This window comes from Aptenodytes forsteri, unplaced genomic scaffold, assembly GCF_000699145.1.
Source record: "Aptenodytes forsteri isolate BGI_AS27 unplaced genomic scaffold, ASM69914v1 Scaffold151, whole genome shotgun sequence".
Classification (NCBI taxonomy): Eukaryota; Metazoa; Chordata; class Aves; order Sphenisciformes; family Spheniscidae; genus Aptenodytes; species Aptenodytes forsteri.
Genome location: NW_008795939.1, coordinates 5,233,342 through 5,251,270, shown reverse-complemented (window position 1 = coordinate 5,251,270; position 17,929 = coordinate 5,233,342). Strand labels below are relative to the sequence as shown.

At 39.4% G+C, this 17,929-nt stretch overlaps 1 protein-coding gene across 1 annotated transcript in view; it reads right to left on the bottom strand.

Moving 5' to 3' along the window:
* Window positions 1-11,154, bottom strand: part of RORB (RAR related orphan receptor B) — a 93,698-nt gene extending 82,544 nt beyond the window's left edge. The window contains exon 1 of the mRNA XM_009285303.1: window positions 11,038-11,154. Coding sequence (XP_009283578.1) covers window positions 11,038-11,154 — 117 coding nt within the window. The remainder of the gene's footprint in view (window positions 1-11,037) is intronic.
* Between the last annotated feature and the right edge of the window lie 6,775 nt (window positions 11,155-17,929).

The following is a 17,929-nucleotide window of genomic DNA, read 5'->3' as shown; positions in this document are numbered from 1 at the left end:
AAATGCTATGTAGGAACGAGTGCACCTATTTACATTAAATCTTATCTTAACAATAAAAATGTGTCACAACCACTTTCTCAAAGAGCTAGAGCAGACATATTTCAGTACTAAGCAGATAAAAATATGTATTTCAATATAGATATTGAAACATTATGTTAGAATGTGTATTTATTATATGTATTATATTAGAATATGTATTACCAGTGCCTGGTAAAATTATGGAGATGGTAATTCTGGGAGTTACTGAAAAACACTTGAGAAACAGTGCAGTTATTGGTCATAGCCAGCACGGTTTCACATGGGGAAAGTCTGCTTAACCAACTTAATTTCCTTTTATGACAAGGTCACCCATCTTGTTGACCAAGGGAAGCCAGTCGATGTGGTTTCTTTTTTATTTTAGCAAAGCTTTTGATACTGTCTCTCACAGTATCCTTCTAGACAAAATGTCCAGCACACAGCTAGACAAGTCCATGACACGTTGGGTGAGCAACTGGCTGATGGGTCGGGCTTAAAGAGCTGTAGCAAATGGGGTTACATCAGGCTGGTGGCCAGTCACCAGTGGGGTTCAACAGGGCTTGATTTTAGGGCTAGTGCTTTTTAATATTTTTATAAATGATTATTCAGTGTTGACACTGCTCGAAGCAGTAGGTTGCATTAGATGACCAGCCTATGATCAAGGGAAGCCAGTAGATGTGGGGTTTTGGGACTTTAGCAAAGCTTTTGATAGTCTCTCACAATATCGTTCTGGATAAAATGTCCAGCGCACAGCTAGACAAGTCCATAATACGTTGGGTGAGCAATTGATTGATGGGTCGGGCTCAAAGAGTTTTAGTAAATGAGGTTACATCAGGCTGATGGCCAGTCACCAGTGGGGTTCACCAGAGCTCAATTTTAGGGCCAGTTCTCTTCAATGTTTTTATAAATGGTCTTACATTAAGTAAGTTTGCTGATGATACTAAACCAGGAGGAGCTGTGGACTCCCTCAAGGGTAGAGAGGCCTTACAGAGAGATCTGGATAAACTAGAGAGCCGGGTAATCACCAATCATATGAAATTTAACAAGAGCAAGTGCAGGATTCTCCACTTGGGACGGGGCAATCCTGGTTATACATACAAATTGGGGGATTAGAGGCTGGAGAGCAGCCCCATGGAAAGAGATCTCGGTGTTTGGGTTGATGGCAAGTTGAACATGAGTCAACAGTGTGCCCTGGCAGCCAAAAGGGCCAACACGGTGTCCTGGGGTGCATCAAGTACATCATAGCTAGTCCGTCAAGGGAGGTGATTGTCCCACTCTACACTGCACTAGTGCAGCCCCACCCTGAGTACTGTGTGCAGTTTTGGGCGCCTAAATATAAGAAGGACATCAAACTACTAGAGCATGTCCAGAGGAGGGCAGCCAAGATGGTGAAAGGTCTCAAGGGCAAGACTTAGGAGGAGTGGCTGAGATCACTTGGTTTGTTGAGCTTGGAGAAAAGAAGGCTGAGGGGTGACCTCATCGCAGTCTGCAACTTCCTCAAGGTGGGCAGCGGAGGGGGAGATGCTGATCTCCTCTCTCTGGTGACCAGCAATAGGACACGAGGAAATGGTATGAAGCTGCGTCAGGGGACGTTCAGATTAGACATTAGGAAAAGGTTCTTCACTGAGAGGGTGATCAGTCACTGGAACAGGCTCTCCAGGGAAGTGGTCACAGCACCAAGCCTGTCAGAGTTCAAGGAGCTCCTGGACGACTCTCTTAGTCATATGGTTTAGCTCTAGGTAGTCCTGTGAGGAGCAGGGAGTTGGACTTGATCCATATGGGTCCCTTCCAACTTGAGATATTCTATGATTCTTTGATCCTATTTTAATATAATGGTAATGGTTAGCTGTGATGGCCTAAAAGCATAGCTAAGACAAGGTTTAGTGTTGAGTTGAGTATATATATTTATAAATGAGAAAAGTAGTCAAACTTACAGGTACATACACTATTCCCCAGAGACTTCAGCTTACAAGCAAAGCTTCAGATTTAAGCTTCAGAGTCAGAGCTGTGCTTTTTAGTTTATTTTATTGTTTAATAATATTAAAAATGCATAGATATATTTAAAAGTATATAGCAAAGCAAGATCTTGTCCACTGACAACAGCATGGCTTGGGAGCACGTTCATTTCCCATGGTATTTATTTACCTCAGTGCAAAACCAAAGTGGTGATGGAACTCAAACATAGGTCACAAGTGAGCTGGGCTGACCAACCTTACACATTTTAAAATTTTCTTCGAAGCGCCAGAACTCCAGGGAGAGAAATACAGCAAATGTGAATGAAATGATAACGACAGCGAAATATATTCTTGACTAGCCTTGCACTTGGACAGATTTAGATAACCTTACAGGATTGTGTTGATCAAGTGGTCTCTGTTAAAGTACAAAGTACTGTGTTCATTAATGTTCGGACTTTGATAATGTGTACACTGTCCCATCGCTGTAGTCACATTCGAGGTGATCTTTATGAGGTCCTTTCAGACAGCATGCAGCTGCCATTCCCCACAATGTTTTAGAAACTATAAGCACTAGGCAAGAATAAACACAAATCTTAGTCGCATCAAGGACTTCTTGAAAGAGTACCTTCATGTCCATCCCCAGAGGCATACACGTCATATAAATAACTCTAGTAATCTAGGAATTTAGACAACTGATCTGGATAATTTTTGGTGCCTTGTTTTCACTTTCTAAGTTTCAAGCTGGAAGAAGGGACAGAAAAGTAGGGCCTGAGAGCAGGGTGATGCTTCATACAACGCCTGGCCTGAGCGCTTATTTGGGCTTTCTTGAGGTTGTCCCCCAGCATTCCCAAAACCCAAATATACAAACAATGGGCAGAGAAGCAGAGCTCTAAGAAACATTTCACGCCTCACTGTTAGACAATGAAATACCCACAGGGTAAAACAAAATTTATTTAACACATTCTGTTCTTTGTCTGACAGCCAGTATTAATGTGCTGCAAAAGGAAGAGTAGCAATTTACAAACAATTCATTTAAAACAGGTTATATGAAGAAAACAAATGACCAAAAATGCGTAGCTAAACATCTAATCATACAAATACCCACATATGCATATACATAAAAATACATATATACTTTCCAAATGGTCCTCAGTCTTTTGACTTAATAATACCAAGACAGCTTCCTGAGGGTAATAATGATAACCAAATTCTCTCCTGCACACATTCCTGGGTGTGGGGAGCAAGATAGTTCTTCAGCCTCTCCTTTTGCAGAAAAGGATAAATACCTTATTTTTTGTTTGCTGGCTGAACCAGAATGTCACCAAAACCAGTTTCAACCTGTTATCTTTTTCTTTTTTTCCTCTGCAAAAAGTACAAAATGTTTTTTAAGCACCAAAATGCATTGTTTCACCTTATTTACTTTTGAAGTTACTCAGGAAACTGCAAAACAGAAATATTTTTTCCAGATGTGGACTGAAATGCTTCCTGTGCTTGACAAGGTACTGTCATTTCTTCATGTAAAAATTGTGCTTTCCTTTCTTACATTTGTCAATATGATTTTTTAAAAATTTTTCTCCTGACTTACAAGTATTTTTTTTTTCTCTGCTCTGCATGGCAGGCAGATCTGCCTACAGTGTTTTTCTGTTATGAACTCGGCTCTCAGCTATGTTATTCATTCATGGATAAATGTCATTCCCATATATTTTAAGTAACATTTTCTCCTTTATACGCTCTTCCAGTGAAAATAATCACTGCTTCTTCACAGGTTGTAAATATTTTCTTTATAACTACAGTGTGAATCTGAAGTGGTTTTTAATCTTTGTGTCAGTGAAATTCTGCTTAGCAACGAAAAAGATTTTGTTTCCCCAATGCAGTAAATGATTACTGCCTTCAGGCTGGGTAGCAAGGCAGCATCAGTTCTGGTGGTGTAAATATAAATGTCTACAAGTTGTTCATATCTTAGGTAATTGTTTTTAAGCAGGGCCCGCCTATGAGGTCTGAAGTTTGGTGGAATAATTAAAATACCTTATTAAAGAATTTCAACTGACTGGCTTAGACTGCACAACAGTGGATACATGAATCACTTGGAGAGCAAAATGCATCCATCTTTATTGCCTATGGTCCAGGTATTTCAAGGCAGATGCACAGAAGGTGGAGAATTTGTTGTTCTGCGCAACGTTAATGGTGAGCTGCCTTATCCTCCCCTCCACCCATAAATGTGTGACAAGTGCTATAATAAGAAGTAATCTATAGATACTCTACTATTTAGCATGCTTTCCCTTGCTACCGGGTAGCTCCTACCATCCTTAATCTTCTGTACACAACAAATCTTAGTAGCATTGGCTACACTTACCAGTGTCAATGTACAAAACTTTTGAAGTTCAGCTTTTCTCTGCAAAAGCTCCCTAAAAATAGCATTGTGAAGCTCCACATGCACTTTTTCTCTCAATAATTACAATTCTAAATGCACTTGGTTTAAAAGTAAAAGGAGAGAGTTCGTTTGTCACTGATAGCTTTGTAAACTCAAATACTCACAGGGTCCCATTGGGTTCTTTTTGTATTGTATATTATCACCTGGAGTACTGCCTTTAAAAGAGGAGCTTTTAAAGCCCTGGTGACCTCTCAATACTTGTGTAGGTGACATACAGAGATCAAGTATCTGTCCTTCAGTTCCCGGAATCAGCCATACAATATCTAGTTCTCATTTTTCCTGATAGCAATTGCAGTCTTGACCTGCAGTGAAGTTTTTGATATCAAAAATATAAGCATCAGTTGCATAACATGACACACTTTTAACTCAGATGGGTGAAATGTGGCTAGAACTAGGTAAGCAGTAGGTGACATACAGAGATCAAGTATCTGTCCTTCAGTTCCCGGAATCAGCCATACAATATCTAGTTCTCATTTTTCCTGATAGCAATTGCAGTCTTGACCTGCAGTGAAGTTTTTGATATCAAAAATATAAGCATCAGTTGCATAACATGACACACTTTTAACTCAGATGGGTGAAATGTGGCTAGAACTAGGTAAGCAATTCTGCTCAAGCTGAGTCTGGGAAGCTATCAAAATGAAACCAATTAAGAATTTTTTCTTTTTTTAGTTAAAAACCATAGCCACAACAGCACTGGACGTTAACAAATTGCTTTGCATTTTAACAGTGACAAAAATAAACCATGGAGTTCTGAAATTCAGCAACAGCAGTGGCAATCAGTATACTCTCTTCTACATGTCCTCAGCCTTCACTAGACGATTGCTTTTTTCCAGTTTGTCCCTAGGCCTATGATGAGTACAGACCTCATTAAAGTTTGCAGTGCATAGTAGAAGACTCCAGCTTGGTGGGCATGATTTTGTTTTAATGTCAAAAATACATCACAATGAGTACTGAACCAAGCACTAAAAAATAAAAAAGACTTTTTTTTTTCTCCACTATTATAACCTATTGAGTATTTAAAAATACAAGAAGTTTGTGGAGTCTGTTTTTCAAAGATAGCCGATTTTTTATTTATTTGCTTCTGAAATAAGGACAAATAACATATCTGAGAAAAAAATGTTATCTTATGCCTATCACAGAAAAACAGCTAATTAAATGTTAAAAGCAGAAGTCATTCAACTAGAGTACCAGCTGTACATATGCATTTTTATTTCTTGTAACCAGTTACATGTACTGTAAAACTGTAAAAGATTGATATATATAGCAAAAGGTCCAAGCCATGATTACTACTCATACACGTATCAGTTAGATTACCAATCTCCAGTGATGCAAAAGCCAGCCAGTGTGTTTCATTTCCACTTGTATTCATGTGCCCTCCCTTACAAAGAGTGTGTTTGTACATATGAAGGTGTATATACACACCAATTTTTCTGTAAATCACTGTGACCACATATTCAAATCTGGTAACCATCCAATGGTTATTTCTTAGCATAATTTTTATTTATGCCACCATGCATGTAGAATGAATACGTACAATAAAATTAGGCAGCAGGCATGATTCTTGCTTACCTATTAGGTAGACTCCTATGGATTCATTAGATGTATATTGGCCAAGTTCTGAGAAGTCTTCATTGAAATCTCATGAAAAGGAGGCTTGTTTCTATTAGATCAAATAAAAGGGTAGTGGGATGCAAAAGGACCTTCATCTGCCTGACGCCATCCTGACCTTAGGCCCCTCAGGTACACATTTCACTTTCTGAAGGACAGTTTCACATACGAAACAGAGCATCACCTATTTATTTTAGAAATTCTATAAGTTGCTATCAGGTAATACAAACAAAATAAAATCCCCAAACATGAACCTACTTTATTCTGAACTGACCTAGTAACTCAACTCAAGTTAACACTTTAATAAATTAATTGCATTGAGGGCCGACCTACATACAAAGAGCTAAACAAACAAAAGTCATCCAAACAAGAAAAAGATTTTAAAAAAACAGCGGGAGGAAGGGACGATAATGATTTAATATATTACAAGTTCTTAGTGATATTGGAAGAAGTCAAGAAACAAAAACAATCTGTAAGGGAATCCGTCCAATATTGCTTAACAGTACTGCCCAGTTATATCATACAGTGAAAAGATTCAAACCCTGCATTTCAGAAAGAACAGAGGACCATAAAGCTCACTTTTGAACAGATCTCACCACATTTTCATTATCTCAATAAAAAGGTTTAAGAGCAACTCAGTGACCAACACAGATAAATTTAAGAACAGTTCAAAACAGCCAGGGCTTGCTGCCATTCTGGAGAATAAATACACCCAGACCCACTGTCCAAGACAGAGTGAACTTTGAGGATTCATAGTATTTGTACAATTAATATTTTATTGGTGATAAATTTTAATAAATCCCAGAGAAACAATGTCACTGAACACTTACTTACCAGAGGGTGGGCTCAGTCATGCCTATACTAGTAGACAAATGGGGTCAAGCTGCCATTCCAGATTTAATCACATTTGGCTTCCTCAACTCCTAGATTCATTTTTTATGCACCTCAAGATGCTGTTTAACTTGCTCTCTTTCTAGCTGAGCAAGATCAGTCTGAATTTGAAAAGGCTAGTAAATCTGAATTAGAGAGGCATGTTTGCCTAAACATCTCTTTCCTAACAGGAGATGTACAGGGAGAAGAGGACTCTCTGGTTTCATCCCCAGCTCTAGCAGCACTTGCAAACTCTTTTGGCAATTTTTTTGCAAAGTTTTCAGGAATATGGTGTATCACACTTTCAAGATCCAGAGGAGGCACTGAAGCCATTGTGTTCTTCCCAATGTCAACTAAAGAAATGGATATACAAAACTGTAGAAGAGGCAGCACCTAAAATCTGTCATTCCAGCATTGATTTTGAATACACTATAATACTTACAGTCTCTAAAGCACGTGGCAGAGCTTGACAAGTGAGACGAAAGGTTTAATCAGGCCCACCCTACAGGCCTAGCACAATCATCATGCATTAAGGAAGTCTGCTGTTGCACCTGCCCTCTAGCAACTGTGGTCAAATCCTACTTTGCCTACCTATTTTTTCTACAACTCAGTACATTGCTTCAGCTTCAACTGCCTGGAGAGGGTCTCCTGCCCTAGCTTCCCTCCAGAACCCATGCTTTACTGGCCTTGAGGCTTGCAGTCTCAGTGGGGAGTAGGAAGCATCCCTCTGCTTTGTTGCAGTCTTGCATGGATGCAACCATGAAAAACAAAATTCGAGTAGCTGTCATCAGCAGTACTAATAAAATAAATCTATTGACCAATAAATTTAAAATGCCACCACAGCTCCCCATTCAGAGTGTTCTCATACCAAAGGCTTTATGTAGAAATGCAGCCTTTTTTCCACAGAAGAGTAGGTCACGTAGCTAACGCGAACAGATTAAGATCTTAAAATATTTAACAGTGAAGTCAGCAATTTAAAATTCCATTTTGGAATATGGACGAAGTCTGAATCAGTGATTTTCCTCAGAGACTGTTCATAATAAAGAAACATTTTTTTAACTGAAAAGCATTTTCAGTTAAACAAGAAATTACACTCTCTCAGTTTCTCACTTCTACCTCATTATGAACAAGCCTATTACCTTGAATTTGTTTCACAGTAGCTGCCTACTTACTACTAACATTTTAGGTAGAGAGAAGCAAAGCAGACAAGGAAGAAGGATTACTTGGCTTGTACCTAGTCATCCAGCTACAGCACAGTTCAATTTTAGTTTTGGATAAGGAAAGAAAAATTTTTTTATTAATGGTACTCACACTGCTGCCTACCTAAGATCAGGTTAACTACAGCAACTTAATCCTTCAATACAAGAGGATTTTACCCCGAGAAAAATCCTCTGTAATTCTCTTACCTCTATAAATGGCTCCAATATGCTTACCCAACAAGGAGCTTCCACCTCCTAACCATGGGTCTGCTTGCCATCACATCAATGGCTGCACCTTTTTTTGCCTTCTCTCTCATTGTTACAGCTTTAGACTCACCCAAAGTCTTTTTACTGTAATTAAAACGTGCTGCAGGACCATCCACTTTGTATTTACCTGCTGCTGTTCTAAGCAGAGGGCTAAAACAGGTTCATAATTCATGATTTAATTAAAGCTATTCTCTGGACCTTTTATCTTCATGAGGCAGTGATGTGGCTAGATCTGGAAAGTGAGAGCCAAAACAGGCATTCAGTTCCTGGCTCTGCCACTTGTATTGCTATGTCATTTTAAGTGTTAATTATCAACTAGATGTGTTTTCTTCCTTCAGGACAACTGTGAGGCTTTACTTGTATTGCGACCCTTTCATGGATGGAAGGCTCTACTGTATGCAAAGCATAACTCCCAGGCCACACATAACTTTTCACAAAGTCTAAAGGAGAACCCTAAAGTAATCACAAAATGCAGCACTTAGGTTCCAACACAACATACTCAAGGATGGTAGGATGCTATGATTTAACTGTTTTCAGTACATGAATTCCACATATTTACCCCAAGCAATTCTCACAACAGAACAGCAGATATTTAAAATAGCATCATATCTTTGAAATATTGTCACAACAGGAAAGAAAATACTCTCTTGTCCCCCAAAACTATTTGTTTCGCCATCATGTAGAGGGGATAGGAAACATCCTGAATAAATAAAGTTAAAACTTAAAAAGAATTACACAAGCTCTGTGTGAGGACAGTAAAAATTTGATGTTTTAAAAAAAAAAAAATAAAAATTATATCCCCCCCTCTAGCTCTTACATTGCATTTTTAGAGACAGATTTTGATCTGTTGTGGTCCTATAAATTCAGTTCAACTCCTTCATTTTTGATTTAATTACTTCAGCCTCACCTGCGTAACCAAGATCAGAGGCTGATTAAGTGATTTGCCCAAAGGCAATCACCAATTTAAAATAGCAGAGTAGAAATTAAAGCTTTGGAGGTCCAGTCTCCTCTTACATTGGTCTTCAGCAATGGAAAATGCAGAATATGATCTGATGCACTGATGAAGCAAAATACTGTATTTTCCAACTGTTTCTAATTGAATATTTGGACCACATCGAACCATCTCATGGTCTGACAGTATCATCATTCATGCTACACAATGTGCCTAACACACACACAGTCTAAGTTAAAAGAACCTTATTATGGCAGTGGGTTCAAGCTCTCTAAAGTTAGGAAATACCAGAAATATTTTTTCCCTCTGGTGTGTATGCATTATGCTGTGAATTACAAGATTCAATAATGTGTTCTCCACAGAACTCTACTTCACTTAATACATAGGATGGATGGTGTTCATTGAAAAAGCAACCAGTCAATAGCTTGTTTTCCGCTAGTTGTTCAATGTTTGGCCTGGGGTCTTATTTACTTATACAACACTGCTCTAACAGCAAAATTCTTAATCTTCTCATAAGCCTTTTTTTTAATGTTCGTTGGTATCCAAATGCTTAAAAAATATTAATATATTTATTTTTACATCTTAACCAGATATGCATAAACCAATTTTAAAAAACAGCAGCTGAGGAATAGGTAGACTAAAATAAAAGAAACAAACTTGTTTAGAAGCTTTTTTAAATAGACAGTTTTTCTTCTGAGATGTTGATTTGTCAGCTGTTTATGAAAACAGCTTTGATGAAATGTTTCCCAGGAACGGTTTCTTGATTTTAAGATGTTTGCTGTTTCCTGACCACCAAAAGCTACAGGAAAGCTAGCTGTCAGATAAGAAAGACATTCAGCTGCAATGAAACAGGTGACTTTCAAGTCCCTCATGGACCTCAGGCAGGCAGGACAGCAACACCAGTTGGTGACCAAAAATCCCAGGCAACCAGACACCAAGCAGTTCAGCCTTCACCCCTCATCGTCACACATAGAGATGAGTATCTGCACACAACTGTGTACGAATGTAAGAGACTTCAAACAATTCATTCTGATGCAGAAAAAGGGAGTTTCTGAAATCCCCAGAGTTAAACCCCCAGACTTTGAAAGGACAGAGGAAGAGGTTCCCCTGTCTTCCTTTGATTCAGGCAGCATCATCTTTGAGATGATCCCACCTTTGAGGGCCACAATTTGAAGCAAATTATTCAGGAAGGGCCATAGGATCGTGACTCCCAGATCTCAGCTCCAGTCCCAGCCCCTGCCAATTCCAGGGGAAAATCGTGCTTACTCCAAGCCTGCCATAGGTCCAGTACAAAGAGAAGTTACTAGGAACGTAGCTCAAAAGCACTTGAGCATCTCTACAGAGCATGTGCAAAATGTCTTTCCCCTGAGGTGAATCTCCATGGTAATGAGTGGATATGTAGGTCTGAGAATTAGGCAGCTCCTATCAAACCATCCAGTGATGCTTCACAGAATATCTCAAGTTGGAAGGGACCCATAAGGATCATCGAGTTCAACTCTCTGCTCCTCGCAGGACTTCCTGAAACTAAACCATATGACTAAGAGCGCTGTCCAGATGCTCCTTGAACTCTGACAGGCTTGGTGCTGTGACCACTTCCCTGGGGATCCTGTTCCAGTGACCGACCACCCTCTCAGTGAAGAACCTTTTCCTAATTCCAATTCTGAACTTCATTCCATTTCCTTGTGTCCTATTGCTGGTCACCAGAGAGAGGAGATCAGCACCTCCCCCTCCACTGCCCACCTTGAAGAAGTTGTAGACTGCGATGAGGTCAGCCCTCAGCCTTCTCTTCCCCAAGTTGAACAAGCCAAGTGACTTCCGCTGCTCCTTGTAAGTCTTGCCCTTGAGACCTTTCACCATCTTGGTCGCACTCTTCTGGACACATTCTAATAGTTTGATGTCCTTCTTATACTGAGGTGCCCAAAACTGCACACGGTACTCGCGGTGGGGCCTCACCAGTACAGAGTAGTTTGCTCCAAAAGATGATGCTAAGGGGTTTACATTTCCTCACCCTTGCCCCTAGATTTGTGCTAAAATATCTGATGATTTGGATGAGTCGGTGTACATCATAGTCCCCACAAAGCAAAGTCAGGACCATGGTGAACTGTATCACTGGTGCATGAGAGTCTTGAATGGCTTTGACTTAGAAGAAAATGTCAGTGGACAAGACTGAAATAATTAATTACTGGATTTGGTTCCAGATTTACTTTGGAACCCCCTATAAGCTGCCATAAACAATATGTTATGCACGCCTGCTAACACAGCAGGAATATAGAATATATGAATGCATGCTCAGAGACAAACCAGAGCAAATTTGAAGAGCTTGGTTATACAGTAACACACAGTTTAGTTTTGGTCATGGCTTCAGGTTGGACAACATGAAGTACTGTCCTCAAGCCTTCATTCTGGAAGTAGCTGAAATATTTCAGTTAAAATTTTCCAGGAACATTTATTGAGAGGGAGATCATAAGTTTTGGGGAAAAAACATCAGTCCAAATTATTTAAATTTTACAAAGATTTCATCAGTTGAAATCAAAGTTGTATGATATCAGTATGTTACACTGATTTTATACATAAGCATTAATGTAAAGTGTGTGTGTGCAAACCAAAGAGGGATGTCACATCCACTAGGAATTCAAATATTTCAAAACATTAAATGAAAATATCACTGTCAGTTAATATTGATATATTGATAGAGAACTATAAAGGAGACAATTCAGTTTGAATGACACATATGTAACTTCCCCAAGAATTCAGTGTTGGACTTGTCAGCAGACCTTAGAGGGGAAATTATTATTTTTATTGCTATTCCATAATTTAAACAGGGACCACCTCATTCATGTATTATAAAATAGATTTTTACATGCTCTTTACTCAAAAGATACCTCACTTGCACAGACAGGTTTACGAGGTGAACAATAAGTGGAACACAGATGAAGGCAGCCAGGGGTCCAGCAGCCCCTATGGCACACACTGCACATCTTCCACCTCGCCCTGGTGGGTGCTGTGTAAAGAAAGCTGCCGTGTTTATTTAACTGCTCACTTGACAGAGCATAGCCTTACCAGATGCTGAGTGTTTCAGCCTTGGCCAAGCACCTGTGCGTGGTTTTTCACTTACAGGCTCCTAGTCCCCGAGGCTTCACGGCAGATGTCCTCAGCCTTCGGGGCTGCCGAAGTGCTCTGCTGGGTGTGGCCAGTGATGCAGCCCGCCGCAGGACTGAGCACACGGGCACCTGCCTGCTGCACACTCCTGAGATGTGCAATACCCACCGGCACTGCACGAGGGGCAGTGGTGTTAGTTCTGGTAGCTCACAGGACACATTTCCCGATGCGATACTCTGTTCAGCCATGTTGTCATCTGCTGATGCAGTTTCCACTGCTCTCTATGCTCCACAGTGGTTTTATAAATCACTTCAAGAGCACTTGAGGACAAAAAAGCTGCTTGTATTTTCTCTCCTGCCACCCCCCTCTCCAGTAACACAACACATTTGTTCAGGGATTCATTAGCAAAGCATTCTTTAACATTAATCTAGGGAGAAAATCCTGCAGTGGTTCCTTAAGCTATTGCTCCGTTAACACTGAGAGTAACCAGTCTGCAGGCTGGAGATTGCAAAATGCTTTTGTCCTTTCTACTTTGCAAAGCGGTATAACTCATTAGCAAGCCCTTGCTAATTGAATTTGATTTAGTGTCAACACTGTCACAGTCACACAGAAGCACACCAATAAAATTTCAGTCCTGCTTGCTGTGATCATTAAGTCCAGTTGTCTAACAACAGGAGCTCTGCCTTTGTGGTGAAGGTTGTCAGATCAGACTCACAGGGGCTCTGCATTTCAGTTGCTACATGAAATAAATAAAAGTGCCAAAGCTGCCATCTAAAATATAAGATTAATGGAGAAATTCATTCGTTCAAATGACATGCATAAATGCTGCTGTTGGCTGTTTTTTGGGTTTCTGATCTCAGTTATCCTCTTCAAAACACAAAACCCCATAGACCAACAGAGATTTGAAAAAACAAGTGTGCTAGGAAAATGACTGGATTTTTTTCAATATAAATCTCCTTTCAAATAAACAGTATAAAAATATGGAAGGAAAAGGTGCATTGTATTTCACTGATAATTATGGATTTTTATATACCAAGCTTGCTGGTAGAGTTAGGCTGGATTTCTTTCTTTTTTGGCTCTTTGGCCAAATCAAAAAGATAATAAACAGTAAAAAATTGTTTCAAATACTCTAACCTGGGGGCTTTTGGTAAATAATGATACTACCACTAGCAATAAAACAAAACAAGAAAACAAAAACCCTAAGCACAAGTATTGTTTAGATTTTGAGCATTAATGAAAGCAGAAGGAAAATATTCGAAGGCTGAAGGTGCTATTCACAATTGTAAAAAATCATTCACTGGATTGACTGTCCAAGCTGATTTTCCTCTTTGGCCCATCACCAGGCTAAGGAGACGCACTCTTCCTTTTTAAGACCAGTGAGTACTCAATTACTTACACAAAGTAGAGCTGCTTCTCTCTCCTGAGGGGGAAGTTCATGAAGCTCTGGGGTTCATGGTACCCCATCATATCTTTTTATTTTAGTGTTTTACACACAGGCACACACAGGCACAAACCTACCCCTCACTGAAGTGGGGGGGCGGCTTCTCTAATCTACCTCAGCAGCAGTGTTGCTGCTCTATCTCACAGATCACAGGAAACTGCTGTAAATACTGGAATACTGGATAACTGGGGAGCAGCAGTCCTGCAGGGGGGGTCCTTATTGACATCAGTCAATACTGAGAATGTATTTTAAATCTCCTCTGGAATCTCACCTGAAAACCAAAAAAAAAGAAAAGAAAAAACAATGGAAATAATACTGAGATCTGATGATCAGTAGTTATCCAGTGACCACTTTCTGTTGATCCTTCTCCTTGTCATTTTCCACAGCTAAGCTCCCACATTACAGGAGTTCAGTCATTAATCCACAAGTATACACTGTGAAATTTGTATTACAGAATTTCATCCCATTTCTATTCCTGTCCTTATGGCCATTTGTACAATCTTCCCTATAGTAGATCAAATCTTCTCACAGAATTTCATCCCATTTCTATTCCTGTCCTTATGGCCATTTGTACAATCTTCCCTATAGTAGATCCAAAATCTTCTCCACATTAATAAAGCCTCACAATTTTGTGATGTCAGTACATCCCTAATAATCATGCCATGGTCATTAATGGAAATATTAAATAAGATTAGCACAAAAATTGATGCCTGAGGAGCTCCACTAGAAAAATTATTCTGTTCAGTCCATTACCGTATAACCCTATCAGCAATATATCATTTACTTGCTCTTATGTTGAATCCTAAAAGCCTGAGATGAAATAAAGAAAACTTCGTATTCCAGATTAACCCAGCTTTTTCACTCATAACTGCCTGTTTATTCTCTTCTTGTGTTTGGAATGATACTTATCAAACACTTAAAATTAATTTAATAAATTCCAAATGATCTCTGGGAAATGTTTGTATCACAAGGGTACATTTTCAGGGGTTATAGAGAGCTTCCTGTGAAGACGCAGATGCAGACCAGGCATGACAGGTCCCCCCACAGCTGCACTCTACCACGCACATGTGTGTACCTGGCCTTGAGCTGAGCTCTCGATGAGGTCTAATGTAGCACTGTCATATGCAGTGTGGACATGCCCTAAGTGTCTTTATGCTATGAAAGGCCAACTGGCTGATCATACACACTGCAGGCACAAAATTTTTGGAAGTTTCCTTTCCAAAATCACACTGTTCACTGGTGTCACACACTATATAATTTTAAATGATGTATAATTTCCTCTGGCAAATTACAGCCTCACATTTTCAAAAGCTTTGGTCATAAGAACAGTAATGTAAACTATCGAGGAACATTTTGATACCTAGAGGGCAGTCCATTCAAAAGCTGCACTGCATAGGTGTGTCTAAAAATATTCACTACTGGCCCAACATAGTCTATCTACATACCCCACCTTGCAGAAAAATAAAGCAAAACAACACCCGAGAGACCTGCACGTTTTTCTGTCTTGCAACTCAAAATCAGTGGGGTTAACTCACATTTTTTTTTTCATTTGTTGATGCTAAAATGTTATTGTGTATCCTATTTACTGCAGGGACAAAACCATCCTAGGAACTCACTAGTCATCTTCTTCAGCCTAAGACACGTGCTCTGATGATCTTGAAGTCTGTCCCTTCCAGATGGGTTTGAATTGAACAATGAGTACAATGACTTGTCGCTGTCTGGTCCAGCAGATTCTGAATTTCTTTCTTCCCTGCTGGGCTGGAAATGATTCACCTTTGATAAGGGGCAATATTGTGTCGCTTACAGATTGTTTTCACCCAGGCCCACCATTTCCCTCCTCCTTTCGTGAAGGCTACTGATCCTTACTCTGTTGTCTATGAGAACACCCTTCTCTATCAGGGTTTTCATGACAAATTGCTGCCTCTTCTCCAGGACTGACTTGCAGAGACTAACAACCAGCTCTCTCCTTGTTCCCTTTTCCCTATGATCCACCCTGAGTCCACAAAAATGTGCCCTTACTATCAAAGGTCAGAATAATGGGATTGATCACTTGCTGACTTTTGTCCCTATCCTACCCTGTGCTCAGAGGGACTCAAGATGCTTCTGAATTTTTTAGTCTTTTCCTTATCAAAATCTCCGGGTGGGAGAAGAACTCAGAAACCTGTTTAAGCATTTGCTCCCCAAATTGTGTGTGGGCTGTTGCCTCACTTCATTCTGCCACCGTCTAGACTATTCTGTGAAAAAATCTAGTCCTTATGTAAAAGAAAAAGACCAGAGACGTCTCAGTTGTCTAGTATGTATTTTTAAACTCTGCAACTTTGTGTCATTCCAGTTAGCAACAACCAAATGAAGTATAAAAAGATGCCCATTTTTAAGCTGCTGAAATCCAACCGCTTACATAAGACATGACTAATTACAAGGAGGAAACCAAACTTCCACAATATAGTTTTGCTGGTTGAAGTTCTGCACCACTCCCACCATCACTTGGCCAGAGGACCTAATTGCCAATTGCCTGATTCTGTTGGCAATGCAGGGTTACAAAGAGGTAGGTTAAGACTGACAAAGCAACTTTTGGAAACAAGGTTGCTGTTTATCCTTATTTTGGTCTGATGATTTCTGATGTTTCTAAGATTTTTAAACCTAATGATAGGATTATCTTTACATTAGAGGATTACAGCTGTTCGTAAGGCACTGTATTTTTTAAGTAGAAAGTACTTTGTATTACATTTACAGATTAAAATTGTACACAGCCTGGATTTTTCCATCAGAAAAGGCTTCCAAAAAAGTGTGAGGAAAAACAAACTTCCTTTTCTTCTGTTCTTTCTGACTGCACATACACTGATATTCTCTAAAAGGCCAGAAAGGAGATAGATAGCAAGCTAAGCTTTCACTGCTTTCAGAAGAATGAAGATGATGAAAAGACCCTAATGGAACTATTTAATATACCTCTCCAGGTCTGAAAAGATTTTGCATTACTTGGTCACTGCACCAGAAGAGCAGAAAAATCGTAAGTAAAGAAGATAAGGCATTTACACAGCCATTTTGGTTATAGTCTCAATAAGACTCTGGTATTTCAACATGTCTGACAAAATCTCAAGACAAAGTCAAAAGTGCAACTACTCACAATGAGATCATGCCCCTTAAAACTGCAAGGGATATTTCCAAGATAACTACTATAAAGCCATATGCAATTTCAGTAAATGAAACAACAGCCTAGAGTTACTCACCTAATAGTGCAGAAATATGAAGAGAACTGCAACATGAAGTTTTACACGGTTGCATATCAAATTGCATATTTTTAATTGCTGTGGTCATTCTTCAAATTTTGCGTGTCAACAAACTTGGCATTGTCATAGGGAACTTTATATTAAAAGTATTCCTGAAACTGTTTATATTGTGAACTGTTCACAACATAGTTCACAAGTAGCTACCATTTCGGTACAGTATGACAAACCCTTCACACAGCTGAAAGCTGTGGTATATAGCTTGTGAGGTTTGAAGGAAGGATACAGTGAAAAGAGCCTGGAATGACAGATTGAATTAGAGGAATGCCTGCTCAGACTGAAAAATTCCCAAAAACGTAAATAAAAACATATGGCTTCATCTCTCTAGATTTGGCAAAGCATCCTATAAATGTATCTGTTCTAAAGAGGGGAACAGAAAACCAAGAACACGTACAAAATCTTGAAACTGTCAATTGAACTGACAACTTAAGTGACAGAAGAATCTGATCTGAACCATGCCTGGCCAGCTACCTGGCCACTGATTGCAAAGGATTGCTGAAGTTGTTTCAGATATAGTGGAAAGTTATTTTGCTACCCTGTGAAAATTTTGGGTATTTCACAGGTTTTCTCATTCTGTAATAGGAAATTCAAGGACTCTTCAGAAGTATTCTATGAAAAATATGTCAGAGAGATATATGCCTCAGCATGGCTCAGGACTCAGGTAAATCATTTGTATGAATGTACCAAAATTTAATTCCCTGTCCTACTTCTTCCAATTAAAGATACAATCTGTGCCCTTTCATAATGAAGATGATCTCCTCATTATCCATCCATTGGCTATTCTGTCCCACTTAGGGTTATCCTACCT